At 44.9% G+C, this 13040-nt stretch overlaps 1 protein-coding gene and 1 pseudogene across 3 annotated transcripts in view; one reads left to right on the forward strand and one right to left on the reverse strand.

The window, feature by feature from the left end:
- MYH11 (myosin, heavy chain 11, smooth muscle) overlaps nucleotides 1-13040 on the reverse strand; it is a 121484-nt gene that overhangs the window by 60778 nt on the left and 47666 nt on the right. For 2 of the 3 annotated variants that reach the window (XM_006871964.1, XM_006871965.1), the window contains exons 4-5: nucleotides 5190-5292; nucleotides 891-983 (exon numbers count right to left, since the gene is read on the reverse strand). In XM_006871964.1, coding sequence (XP_006872026.1) covers nucleotides 891-983; nucleotides 5190-5292 — 196 coding nt within the window. Of the gene's footprint in view, nucleotides 1-890; nucleotides 984-2913; nucleotides 2935-5189; nucleotides 5293-13040 lie in introns of all 3 variants that reach the window. The other variant, XM_006871963.1, reaches the window with a different exon arrangement.
- On the forward strand, nucleotides 9273-9995 carry LOC102836386 (annotated as a pseudogene).

Consider the following 13040-nt stretch of genomic DNA (forward strand, 5'->3'; position numbering starts at 1 on the left):
TGGGGAGCCCACCACTTCTTCTGTACCATGAAATCATTTTTGTTTACAAGTCACCCATTTTGGGGACATTGGCTCAGGGCAGAGAGGTGTGCATGAGCAAGTGACCACCTCGTTGACTGTCTGGCTCCCCAGCCAACCAGGAGCCACATCGGAATTGTTTGCTACCATCCTCTATGCTTACTTATGCATCTTGCACACAGTGGTGCTTATACAAATTAGCTGAGCTAAGGAAAACGAAAGAAAAGAAGATGATGTATGTAAGAATGCCTACCAGAAGGAACGTAAACAGTAGGTGCTTAATAGTTGTCGAAGGACGTATATCCCTGGCATATGGAGAGTGCTCTGTTGGTATTTTTCTGAATAAATGAGTGCACACTAGATGCAAGTGTCTAGCAGATACTAACAGTTACCACTAAGTCAATTCCAACTCATGCATATTGGAGTAGAACTGTGCTCTATAGGATTTCCAAGGCTATCATTGTTTGGAAGTAAGTTCCCCAGCCTATTTTCCAAGCCACTGCTGGGTGGTTCAGAATTGCCAACTCTTGCAAACTGTTGGCACCATACAGAGAGTACTCTAGCACACATTAGGGGCTTGACAAACACCTAGTGAATGAATTATGAATGTCAAATGAATGAATTATGAATGTCAAATGCAGGATGTCCCATGCACAACAGATGCTCGGTGAATATCTGTGGAGTGGGTAGTGATTGAATGAATGAATGGGCAAATGAGTGGCAGATGCCACTGCAGGACCGTAAGGTCAAGACAAGACTGGAGACACAGTGAAAGGCCACGGTGACACACATCTACAGCTCTAGCCCCTCACACACACAATCGCCACATTCTCAGACAGGAGACAATACAGTGGGAACGAGCCTTTACTTACAAATCGTGATGAGTTGTCATTCTTGACCGTTTTAGCGTTGCCAAAAGCTTCCAGAATTGGGTTTGCTTGTAGAAGCTGCTTTTCCAGCTCACCCTAAAATTCATTCACATCTAGTTATTGGAAAAGGCAACCCAGGGCTTGCTGGTTCTGCCCTAGACAGACTTTGTCACAAGATTGCCCTTAACCCTCAGTCTCTCTCCCATCCTACCTCCTACCCCTTTTGAGACCCTGATGTTAATGCTAGTGTCCCAGCTATTTGAGGATTTCAGAAGAGTAACTGGCTGTTTCTGGTGAGAGATCAAGTTTAACAAGCAGCCTTCTTCAAGCTCAACTACTATCCCTCTCCTGGTAAGTTTGTGCCTTTTTTTAAAAAAAAAGATGCAACTTGTCCTTTTTGGGGAGTGGATTTCTGATGTCTCCTATGATGATTAAGTAAGGAACGTGCAAAACCCATGGGAACTCCTTTCCAAGGACTGCAGAACAAAGCTTCAAAGCAGGTTGCCTGAGCTCCATCAGGTTAGATGCAGCGGACTACACACAGCCCACGGACGCCTCTGTGGGGCGCCTGTGCACAAGTGTGGTCACGTGATTAATCATGGCAGACAGGGAAAGGGCCAAGACAGTTAAGTCATGCTGAAAAAGCAAATGCGCTGTTCCTTTCTAACCCCAAGACACGGGGCTGTAGGCTGGCCCAGAGGCCCCTTTGTCCAGATTCATCTGGGCTGTGCCAGGCTCTGTGACCACCCTTGTTCTCTCTGCCTGTCCTTTCCTGTCTTCCAAGGAGTAACAGGAGCAGGGGAGGGGTCTAGAGGGAGGGCACATTGTTCTCCTTGCCCCTCGACACACACCAGAGGAGGGTATCATGGGTTGTTCACCTTAATGGGGCAAAACAGGAAGCTACTATTGATTCATATTTTCAGATCGACATTTGCTTTCTCTTTTCCTGCTCTCAGAAAAAGATACAGCAAAAACAGTATCAGCTCATGGAAATCCCAGCCATGGCTGGAATCCCCCGTAATAAGGACTTGTAAACATTTATGATGAACGCTGCGGGATTTTCTTGGCTAGTTGTAGGAATAAAGGAATCACTTCCAACACGAACGTGGGGCCCAGATGTCCCTCCACAGAGTGGCCCTGGCCCCTCTTCTAAAATGGAAATTCCAGCTGGTGGGGTCAAAAGATCCTCCTCAAGAGAACTTTAAACATGGAACTAATACATCAGTTCTCTGTGGCCCAGAGAAGTTAGATGACTCATCCAGGACCACACAGAGGCAGACCCCAAATATGGGGGGTCTGATTCACAACACTGTTGCCCAGGATCTAAGATGGATCGAGTGTGGTCCTTCTGGAGCTATGGGAGACCCCAGAGGGTCCCTCTTCGAGGTCTGGGACCCTATACCAGCTCTTCAAGCTCTGTGTTGGAGACTTATCAGGACCTGGTTGTGTGTCTTGTAGCTGGGGCCTTACCGCGCCACCAAAGCTGTGTATTTCTGGAGCCTTCAGTCAAGCAACTGGCATGCAGAAGATGGACACACTGCACACACATGCACAAGGACACACTGGTGCGCTGGGGACAGGGCTGGGGCAGAACTTGGAGAGGGATGGCAGGGAGGAACAAGGGGAGCATGCCACAGTCGTGCCGCTGACCGACTGTCAATCAAGCTAGGGAAGCATTGGGACCCACAGTCCTAAAACGTTCAACCAGATGGGCAGACATCTCTAGGTCATTGCAGTTGGTGGACACTTTGGTGAGAAGGGTGCAGGGACTCACTCTGAACTGGGGAAATCTACTCATCGGGCTGGCAGCCAACCCTTGGGATACCAACGGCAGTCCCGAAGGTGGTCAATACACCTGTCCCCCACCGGGAAGTAGTTTGGTGGGTTTGTTGATTGGGCTTGTGAGACTCCGGGATCAGCCCCGTTCTACCGTCAACTACGGTACTCAGTGGGTGCGATGGGATCATGCAGACCTAACCACACTCCATGCCTCCCACACACCAAGAAAACACCCTCAGTTACTCACGTAGGCAAAAGATGGGCCTTGCTGTAGTTGAACAATACAGTACAAAACAAACATCGGTGTTATTTTAATCACATATATTAGGGTCTGGGGAGCATACTATTCCAATCCCCTCCTCAAGCAGCTTGGATTCCCCACAGTTACTCAAACTATGGCTTCTTGTCCTTTATTCTGTTTTCTTTCTCATGTCTTAGTGGTCTAGATATGTCAAAGGTTTTTGGCTTTGCTAGGGTCCAGGTTGGCTCTTTAAACCTTGATCAGAGGAGATAAAGTCTGAGGTGAACTTAACAACTGTTGTTGTTGCTAGGGGCTGGCCGAGTGGTTCCGACTCATAGTGAGGCTGTACGACAGAGTAGAACTGCCCTATAGAATTGTCTATAGGTTCCTGGGATGGCACTGTAGGATAAGCACTGGACCACAAGGTCGGTGGTTCATACCCACCAGCCACTCCTCAGAAACCCTATACAGGTCACTACGTCTTAGACCAACTTAATGACAACAACAACACAGGGTTTTCTAGGCTGTCTTTTTTTTTTAACTTTTTTTTTTTTTTAATGTTTTATTGTGAATTAATTATGTGATAGCTTACATGGAAGAACATTAGCTTTACATTCATCCTATTGTATATTGTTTCATTGCCATGGTTATAATCCCTTCCATGCATCCAAAGGGTAAACCCTACAAGCCTGCTCCCCTGGTCATCAGCACATAGCCCCTCTCCCTCTCTGGGTCTAAAGTCCCCAGCTTCTCCATCTCTCCATGTCATCGTCTCTCCCTCCATCTCTGGTATCATTGTTTCTCTGGGTAGGATCCCGCTCTCCACTCTTCTCCCTTGGTGGTCCCAGGGACCTCTGCTTCTGGACTGTAAAGCTAATCACTCCCCTCCTTTTGCTACAAAATGTCTACCTTTACATTTCCAACCCTCATAGTCAGTCTTGATAACAATCATTCACAATTGTATCACAAGAGACCTATCCCCATCTTCTTTCATCAGTCCCACCCATACAGATTGGATACTACTCAGTGGAGAGTCTACCTTCCTCCATGCCCTCTGGATCTAGGCTGACATTTTTATGAGAGCAGATTTGCTGAGTCTCTCTTAGAACACTGCTGGGTGGGTTTGAAACGCTGTGATCAGCAAAGTGCTTAATCAGCATGCCACCAAGGGCTCTTGGCACATAATACACACTTGATAAAGCCAAGTCATTACTATCATTACTATGTCTTATTATTTCTCATTTTTACTCTTATAGGGAGAAAAAAATGCAGCGGGAAGCAGTATTTTAACTGTCCCTCACATTTCAGAACTACATATTTCCATATGCTGTGACTGGAAACCAATCTGACAGAAATGGTTCTGGAATGCTAGCCCTTGGGTTTCCTGGCATTTATCTTAGGGCGGGGGGTTCCAAGCAGACCCCAGATTTCTGAGGGCCTTCAGATAAGCTGGCCTCTGTGCTGCCCACATCACCAGTGACCTCTGATTTCAGCCTGGTAGGAACCAACGACAACCCCAATCTACCATTTTCCTGCCCCCAAACTTGCAGACCGAAATGTTAACAAATCCTTCATGGGGTCCCAACTGCTTACCCCCACCACTGGGACAGAGGAGGCATGACTAAGATGGAGGAGGAGAAGGACAGGTCCAGAAAACCCACCCCTGTGAGGATGACTCTTGAAACCCTCTCTTTCCTCCTATCAACTGTGTGGTTACTAAATAACTTGTCCTTCTTGCCCATGGGTTTAGCAGTACATAAACTCATCACCACAACCCCATCCTAGCAAATCCCAAGTAGACCTCAACTCCCTTGCAGGGGTTCGCTTAAAGCAGCATTTCTCAACTCGGGATGGTTTTGCTCCTCCAAGGCATCAGGCAATGTCTGGACACATCTTTGGTTGTCACAATTGGTGCAGAGAAGCTGCTACTGGCCTCTAGTCGGTAGAGACCAGCAACGCTGCTAACGTCCTACCGTGCACAGAACAGAGCCCACCACAGAGAATGATCTGACTCAAGATGTCCACAGAGTCGAGGCTTAGACACCCTGACTTCGAGCAAGATCTTCTCAGACAGGGCCCCTTCAGGGTCATATTCCCGACTGAGACATGGAAGTGACCGGACCCATGAAAGCCCACACAAAGGAAGAGGACACTGCTGTGAGCTGTCAGGCCTCAGCGACTCCTGGGTACTCTCCACTGTGGTTCTGGTTGGAAGTCAGGACGCATGTCGGAGCGAGACACACTGCCAACGTGGGCCCACTGGGCAGGCCACTGCTACTCACCGTGATGCTTGTGTCCTTCTTGCCCTTGTGGGAGGAGGCCACCACCGCCAGGTACTGAATCACTTTCTTAGTGTTTTCTGTTTTCCCAGCTCCAGACTCGCCTCTGAAAGACACGGGAACAGTGACCCACGACCCATCGGAAATAAACCTCCATGGGTGTTCTGTGGGTACCCCTCCACAGAGTCATCATGACGACCACTTCCCAGATGGGGAAACTGAGGCTCACAGGGCAGGGGGGTAGGGAGTGAGTGCCCAACATCAGCACACTGCTGGGCCTCATGTCCAGGTCCAATACTCAATTTACTTCTCCCAAAGAGGACACAGGACAGGGTTCAGGTGAAAAGAAAAAGAAAACCTGAGATTTCTTACTAAACTTCCAAGATAAGCTTATTTGGAATTGTCTGATGTGAAGCCATTATTATTAGCATAGTTACATATGGAAAGACCAGGCCAAGGGCAGACTTCAAGGACACAGATACCTGGTAAGGAATGGGAAATCCGAAACACTTCATTGTACTCACGCGAGACTTACATGTAAACCAAGAGGCAGGCATTTGAACAGAACAAGAGGATACTGAATGGTTCATAAACAGGAAAGGTGTGCACCAGGGTTGTATCCTTTCACCAAATTTATTCCATCTGTTTGCTGAGCAAGTAATTTGAGAAGCTCGATTATATGAAGAAGAACATGGCATCAGGATTGGAGAAAGACACGTAACCACCTATATATGCAGATGACACAACCTTGCTTGCCGAAAGTGAAGAGAACTTTAAGAACTTATTGATGAAGATCAAACATTACAGTCTTCCCTCTGGATTACAACTCAACATAAAGAAAACAAAAACCTGACCAATAAACAGAGAAAAGATTAGAGTTGTCAACGATTTCATGTGACTGGATCCACAATCAATGCTCTGGGAAGCAACAGTTGAGAAATCAGATGATGTATTACATAGGGAAAATCATTAAAGTGTTTTAAAGCAAAGAGGTCAGTTTGAGGACTGAGGTGCACCTGACCCAAGCCATGATATTTTCAATCGCCTCATAAGCATGTGAAATTTGTTGTTGCTGTTAGGTGCCATCGAGTCGGTACCAACTCATAGTGACCCTAGGCACAGCAAAACAAAACACTGCCCGATCCTGGACCAACCTCACTACTGTTGCCATGCTTGAGTCCATCAATGTTGCCACTTGGCCAATCATCTCATTGCAGGTCTTCCTCTTTTTCTCTGACCCTCCACCTTACCAAATATGACTGGTCCCGCCTAACAATATGTCCGAAATATGAGAGATGAAGTTTGGCCATCTTGGCCTCCAAGGAGCACTCTGGCTGCACTTCTTCCAGCACAGATCTGTTGGTTCTTTTGGCAGCCCATGGCACCTTCAATACTCTCCTCCAACACCACAACTCAAAAGCATTAATTCTTCTACGGTCTTCCTTATTCACTGTCCAGTCTTCGCATGCACATGTGAAATTTGGACAATGAATAAAGAAGACAGGAGGGATCAATGCATTTGAATTATGATGTTGGTGATGAATACTGAAAGTACCATGCATTGCTAGAGGTATGAGCAAATCTGTCTTGGAAGAAATACGGCCAGATGTTCCTTAGAAGTGAGGATGGTGAGCCCAATCATACATTTTGGTCATGTCATCAGGAGGGATCAGTCCATGAAGAAGGACTTCATGCTTAAAGTAGGGTCAGTGGCAAAAGAGGAAGACCCTCATAGAGATGGTAGGCACAGTGGCTGTAACCATAGGATCAAACGTAGGAACAACTGTGAGCATGACACAGGACTGGCTAGCATACACGGGGTCCTTATTAAACAAACCTACTCTATGGCACCTAACACCACCAAAAGGGCCTACAGTAAACTGTCAGAAGCTCCTTGATGGGAAAATACCCATGGGCCAATGGGAAATCTCAATCTGAGTATCAGGTGATTAGCAAATGATCTTATCAATTATCAAAGGACAAACCCTGGTTGGACTAATTCATGCTAAGGTGTAAATGACTGATAGATTTAGATCACAGGAACACCATCATATCAAAGCAGGACTCCCCTAATGTTGTTAAGTTCCAGTAAGTCAGTTCCGACTCATGACATCCATGTATTTCCAAGGAGCTACTGGTGGGCTTGGACCACTAACCTTGCAGTTAGCAGTCCAGTGTTTATCTTACAGCATCACATTAGGACTAGAATATGAGGAGTTAATTTTTTTTGCCAAGATGACCAGCTGCCTCTTTAACCTTCAGCAAGCATTATGAGGAGATTGCTTTATCCAAGGGTTCTAGATGCTGTCTCCGGCTCCCTGCCACTCTGAGTGACAGGGAAGAGGAGGGCCTCTACATTATGTGTTCCAACCTTCTCATCCTCTTCTCTTCCTCCCTTCCCTTCCCACTGCCTAAACTCACTGCCCTTGAGTCGATTCTGACTCACAGTGACCCTGTAGGACAGAGAAGATTGCTCCACAGGGTTCCCAACTGGCTCTGTAGGACAAGCACTGGACTGTGAGTGAACAAGGTCTGTGATTCGAGCTCATCAACCGCTCCACAGGAGAAAGATGAGGCTTTCTGCTCCCACCAAGATTTACAGCTTTAGAAACCCAACACAGGGCTGTAATAAGTCAAAACCAATTGACAGCCCTTAACAAAAACAATCTTTACTGGAATGTCATTGCTGTTGAGCGGCATTGAATCAGTTCTAAACTCATAACAACCCTATATAGGGTTTCTGAGGAGCAGCTAGTGGGTTTGAACTGCCGACTTTGTGGTCTGCAGTCCAGTGCTGATCCTACATCTCCACACCAGGAGTCCAAACAGAATTGCTTCCTCTGAGGAAAAAGAGAGCCTCATTTTTCTCCCACAGAGTGGCTGGTGAGTTTGAACTACTGACCTTGCAGTTAGCAGACCATCACTTAACTCAATGTGCCACCAGGGATCCTTTCCCTTGTTGCTATAGGCTACCATTTTTATTTTCCAAGCTTACTTAAACATTCTAAGCTGTCTTTTTTTTTTTTTAAGGTCTGGAAAAGACTTTGTGCACCCGAGGTCAGCTCCAGGTTCTCATAGCTGGACCAGAGCCGGCGCTGCTCTAGTCTCTGTGTCTCTTCCTAATTAGGAAATACAGAAATGAATTTTCTCTGCCAAGGACCCATTAATAACTTTGCTTGTGGTTAAAAAAAAAAAAGTAGAAAAAAATCCTACATGTCCCAAGTTGCTAGGCCTGACCAAATCTTAAACCAGATACACAAACACAAAATACCCCAAAAACTAAAACACCAAGCTGAGTGTCATTGAGTCTCTTCTGACTCATAGTGACCCTTTTTATTGTGAGGTGAGTGAAGGTTTACAGAGCAGACCATCAGTTTTACAGTTAGCACATCATAGACTCCATTTCACTATTCTGATTGTGATCCCTCCATGCACCATCGCTGTTTGCCTCTATCTACTTCAAACCTTGCATTCCTCCCCATGTCTTCCGCTACCTTCATCTTTCTTCTGCCAACTTCCTTCTGGTTGTATATTGCCTTCCCCATCACCTCAGTTAACATGTGTCTACCCTCTAGTATGTGAATGTTGTTATTGTTGTTAAGTGCCATTGAGTTGGTTCCAACTCACAGTAACCCCTGTGTAGGGTTTCCAAGGAGTAAATGCTGAGTTTGAACTGCCAATCTTGTGATTCAAACTGACCATGTGGTCCAGTGCATTATCACACAGGGCCACACTGGGAATCATTCTGTGAATATGAGACTGCAAATCTTTTTAGAAGCAGAGTGCCATGTTTTTCTTCTGCTTAAGTGGTTGGTGGGTTTGAACTGTCAACCGTGCGATCAGCACATACCCAGTACTTAACCCATTGTACTACCAAAGTGCAGGCCCAAGTCCTACAGGTCCCTAAATCCAGAAAGCAAATGTCTGGTTGCCAGGATTCAGGAACTGTCTCAGTCTGACATTAACACTGCCCCTTCCAGAGGGTCTCTCACAGCTGCCTTATTTCTCAGTTTGTGAAATAATAATTGTAGAGGTGGTCTCTCTTGTCCCAGCAGCATGCGCGGGACCACAGCAAGAAGCCAGGCCATGTTCTGATGTAAGATGATGACCCACGACTACCACAACCCTGTTCAACTGAAAACATGAAACAGAGATTAGAAGTTTTACTGCTTGGCTTAAAGACCAGAAAATCAGACACTACAGGACTGGAGACAGGTAATTTAACAAACATTTGCAGCAGTGTTAGGCTCAAGTTCTCTGAAAAGTATCTCAGCGATGCTAAGTGTCCTTTCAAGATTGAAGATCAACCAGAAACAATCGACTGGCTTCTTGACTTAGCTGTTAGACTGGAATATGGAGATAATGCTGAAAAATACAAGGACTCCGGTACCCGATAATGAAAAAAAAAAAAAAATGCTGATAATGCAACAAAAAATGCAGTCATTGATCAATTTGAACCTAAATAATCGTGGGATAAAGGCTTTGGCAAACCTACTTCAGATTTGGCAGCACGATGATCACCTGGTAATGCTGAAGGCAATTCACATTTTGGTTCAGGAACACGTGACACAGGATGTAGTTGCTAAAGCACATCAAAACGAACAGGGCTTGCCTGTTGCTTTGGACAAGCATAGTCTTGGTTTTGACGTAGGAGCTGCAGTTCTTAATGAAGCTGCACACATTCCGCCACTGCTGCTTATGGAAGAACTTAGAACGCTGCAGACAAAAATGAATGAAGCCATACAAACTGCTCAGTGAATTACTGTAGGCCCAAAGACAGACCACAGACTGGGAAAAGTCAGGAGATGAACACTGTGGGATTTCAGCTACTTCTCACATAGACTTAGTATAGCAGGGGACCATGTATATTTCTGGCATGTCTTTGGAAATCCCAGGAAACGGACTGTTTTAGAGTTACCCTCACTACATTTTTTTTTATTTAACGAAGTCTGGGAAAGTCGGGTGTGTGTGTGGGAACCATCCAGGTTGTTGTTGTTGTCAAGTGCCGTTGAGTCGGTTCTAACTCACAGCAACCCTGTATAGGGTTTCCAAGGAGCACTTGGTGAGTTTGAATCATCAGTCTGTGTTTCAGCACATTATCCTGCAGCATGGCCACCCGAGGACTCCTGAACCATAGAGGTATTATCCCCATTTTCCTAAGTTTTTTGTTTTGTTTTGTTTTGTTTTAAGAGGGGAAATAATTTTTCGTTTGAGAGAGACCCTGTGCTAATTATTTCACATGCATTCTCCTTATCCTCTCCCCCACCTCCAATCCTGAAGGCAGGATTTATTATTCTAGTGTTATTATGCAAGAAGGACTTTGGCCCAGAGTGGGTAAGCAACTCATCCTAGATCACACAGCAAGGCAATGGCACAGTCAGAATTGAAAGGCTGGTGGTTGATTCCAATGTCTTGACTGAAATGCATCCAGTACGTCCTGTAACATGGCCTGGAACCTCTAGGAACATTCTAAATCCAGAGACAGGGAGGAGGAAATGAGTCAATATTTACTGAAGGGCTACTCTGTGATAGATGTTGGGCACACAAATCTTTTCATTTAGTTCTCCCAACAAGAACTCTCAGTGAAGGAGTTAGGGATTATTCCCATCACCAACTAGAGAAAGTGAGGCTCAGAGTTGTTGAAGTAGGAAATGGAGGAGAGGGATTTGAATCCGGTTCTACTTGACTCCAGAGCCCTTTTATTTTGACAAGTGAGGAGAGGTAAAACCTAAGAAAGACCAAATGGAGTCCCCATCACACTGCCCTAGAAAGTTCTTCCACATGGGACAAGTTGGTCACTTGGTGTAATATAGATCATACAGTAAACACGGATAAGTCAAAAAGCAATACTACAAAACTATAAAACCTTTATTAAACAAAAATATCAAAATGTGAAGCTATTATTTCTTGACGTATCCTCCATCTAAATCTATAAACTTCTGAAGGCAGCGTTTCCCATGTCTCTAATCCTCGCCTGAAGAATTCTGTGCTCTTTGGTTTATGACTCGTCCAAACAGTAGTTTGAGTACCTTAAGGGATTTCCATAGTGTTCCTCTGAAATGTTCTTTGAATTTGGGGAACAAAAAGAAGTCTGAAGGGCGAACTCAGGGGTGTAGGGTGGATGGGGTCAGGTTTCCCAATAAAATTCTTATAGGACTGTTATTTCTCCAAGAAGGAACAGAAGCATGCCATGAAGGAAAAGAATCCCTTGGTGCAACTTTCCTGACCTTTTTCCACCATTGCAGTTTTTCATTTTCTTAAAACTTCTTCCTAATAAAGCCCCCGTGATCATCACGTGTCCTTTAGGAAAATCTATTAAGAAGACCCCTTTGGGTTCTCAGAGGACAGTCACCATAACCTTTTGAACTGACTTCTCTGACTTGAATTTAACAGTCCAGCAGGTCTCTTCAGAAGCCATTATTTTCATTGGACTTTACTGCCTGGACCATACTGGTAAATCCAAGACTCATCCAAGTTATGATTTGTTCCATGAAATAGTCTTCTTTAGTTTCAATCTTGCTTAAAAGACTGATGGAAAGATGAGCTTTTTGAACCAGCAGTGCAACACATTTGGAACCTATCCAGCCCAAAGCTTGCCAAGGCCAAGATGTTTGCTTAAGACTAAAAATGCTGAACCGTGTAAGATGCCAACTTCCATGGTAATTGGTAATTCTACAGCTTTCTTCCACCAGTTTCTGGACTTCAGCCACGGTTTCTTCATTCATTGAGGTTGACCGTCTTCCCTTTCTTGGCTCATCGTTGAGACCTTCCCAACCTTCCTAAAAACACTTGGCCCCATATAAAAACTGTTGCTTTATGTGGGGCAGCGTTCCCATAAACTTGTTACAAGGCTTCAGTAATTTGGTAAGATGTTCATTTGAGTTTTGCCAAAATTTAATTATTAGGCCTGACTTCAAAATTATTTTTTTCCCCATAGCTCAAATGGTATCCTTTGGTTTTTTGAGACTGCTGTTGTTAAGGGCTGTCGAGTAAGTTTCGACTCATTGTTGTTGTTGTTGTTAGGTGCCATCGAGTTGGTACTGACCCATAGTGACCTTATGCACAGCAGAATGAAACACTGCCCAATCCTGGACCAACCTCACTACTGTTGCCATGCTTGAGCCCATCGATGCTGCCACTTGGCCAATCCATCTCATTGGGGGTCTTCCTCTTTTTCTCTGACCCTCCACCTTACCAAACATGATATCCTTCCCCGATGACTGGTCCCTCCTGACAATATGTCCAAAGTATGAGAGACAAACTTTGGCCATCCTGGCCTCCAAGGAGCACTTTGGCTGCACTTCATCCAAAACGGATCTATTGATTCTTTTGGCAGCCAATGGCACTTTCAATATTCTCTGCCAACGCCATAACTCAAAACCATCAATTCTTCTATGGTCTTCCTTATTCACTGTCCAGCTTTCGTATGCATATGAAGTTATTGAAAACACCATGGCTTGGGTCAGGCTCACCTTAGTCCTCAAGCTGACGTCTTTACTCTTCAACACTTTAAAAAGGTCTTGTGCAGCACATTTGCCTAATGCAATACGTTGTTTAATTTTCTGACTGCTACCTCCATGAGTATTGATAATTGATCCAAGAAGAATGAAGTCCTTGACAATTTCAATCTTTTCTCCGTTGATAAGAATGTTATTTGTCCAGTGGTGAGGATTTTTGTTTTGTTTACACTGAGATGTAATTCATACTGAAGGCTGTGCTCTTTGATCTTCATCAGTAAATGTTTTAAGTCCTCTTCACTTTCAGCAAGGTTGTATCATCTGCATATCACAGGTTGTTAATGAGTCTTCCTCCAATCCTGATGCCATGTTTTTCTTCATATAACCCAGGTTCTCA

This window comes from Chrysochloris asiatica, unplaced genomic scaffold, assembly GCF_000296735.1.
Source record: "Chrysochloris asiatica unplaced genomic scaffold, ChrAsi1.0 scaffold00178, whole genome shotgun sequence".
Classification (NCBI taxonomy): Eukaryota; Metazoa; Chordata; class Mammalia; order Afrosoricida; family Chrysochloridae; genus Chrysochloris; species Chrysochloris asiatica.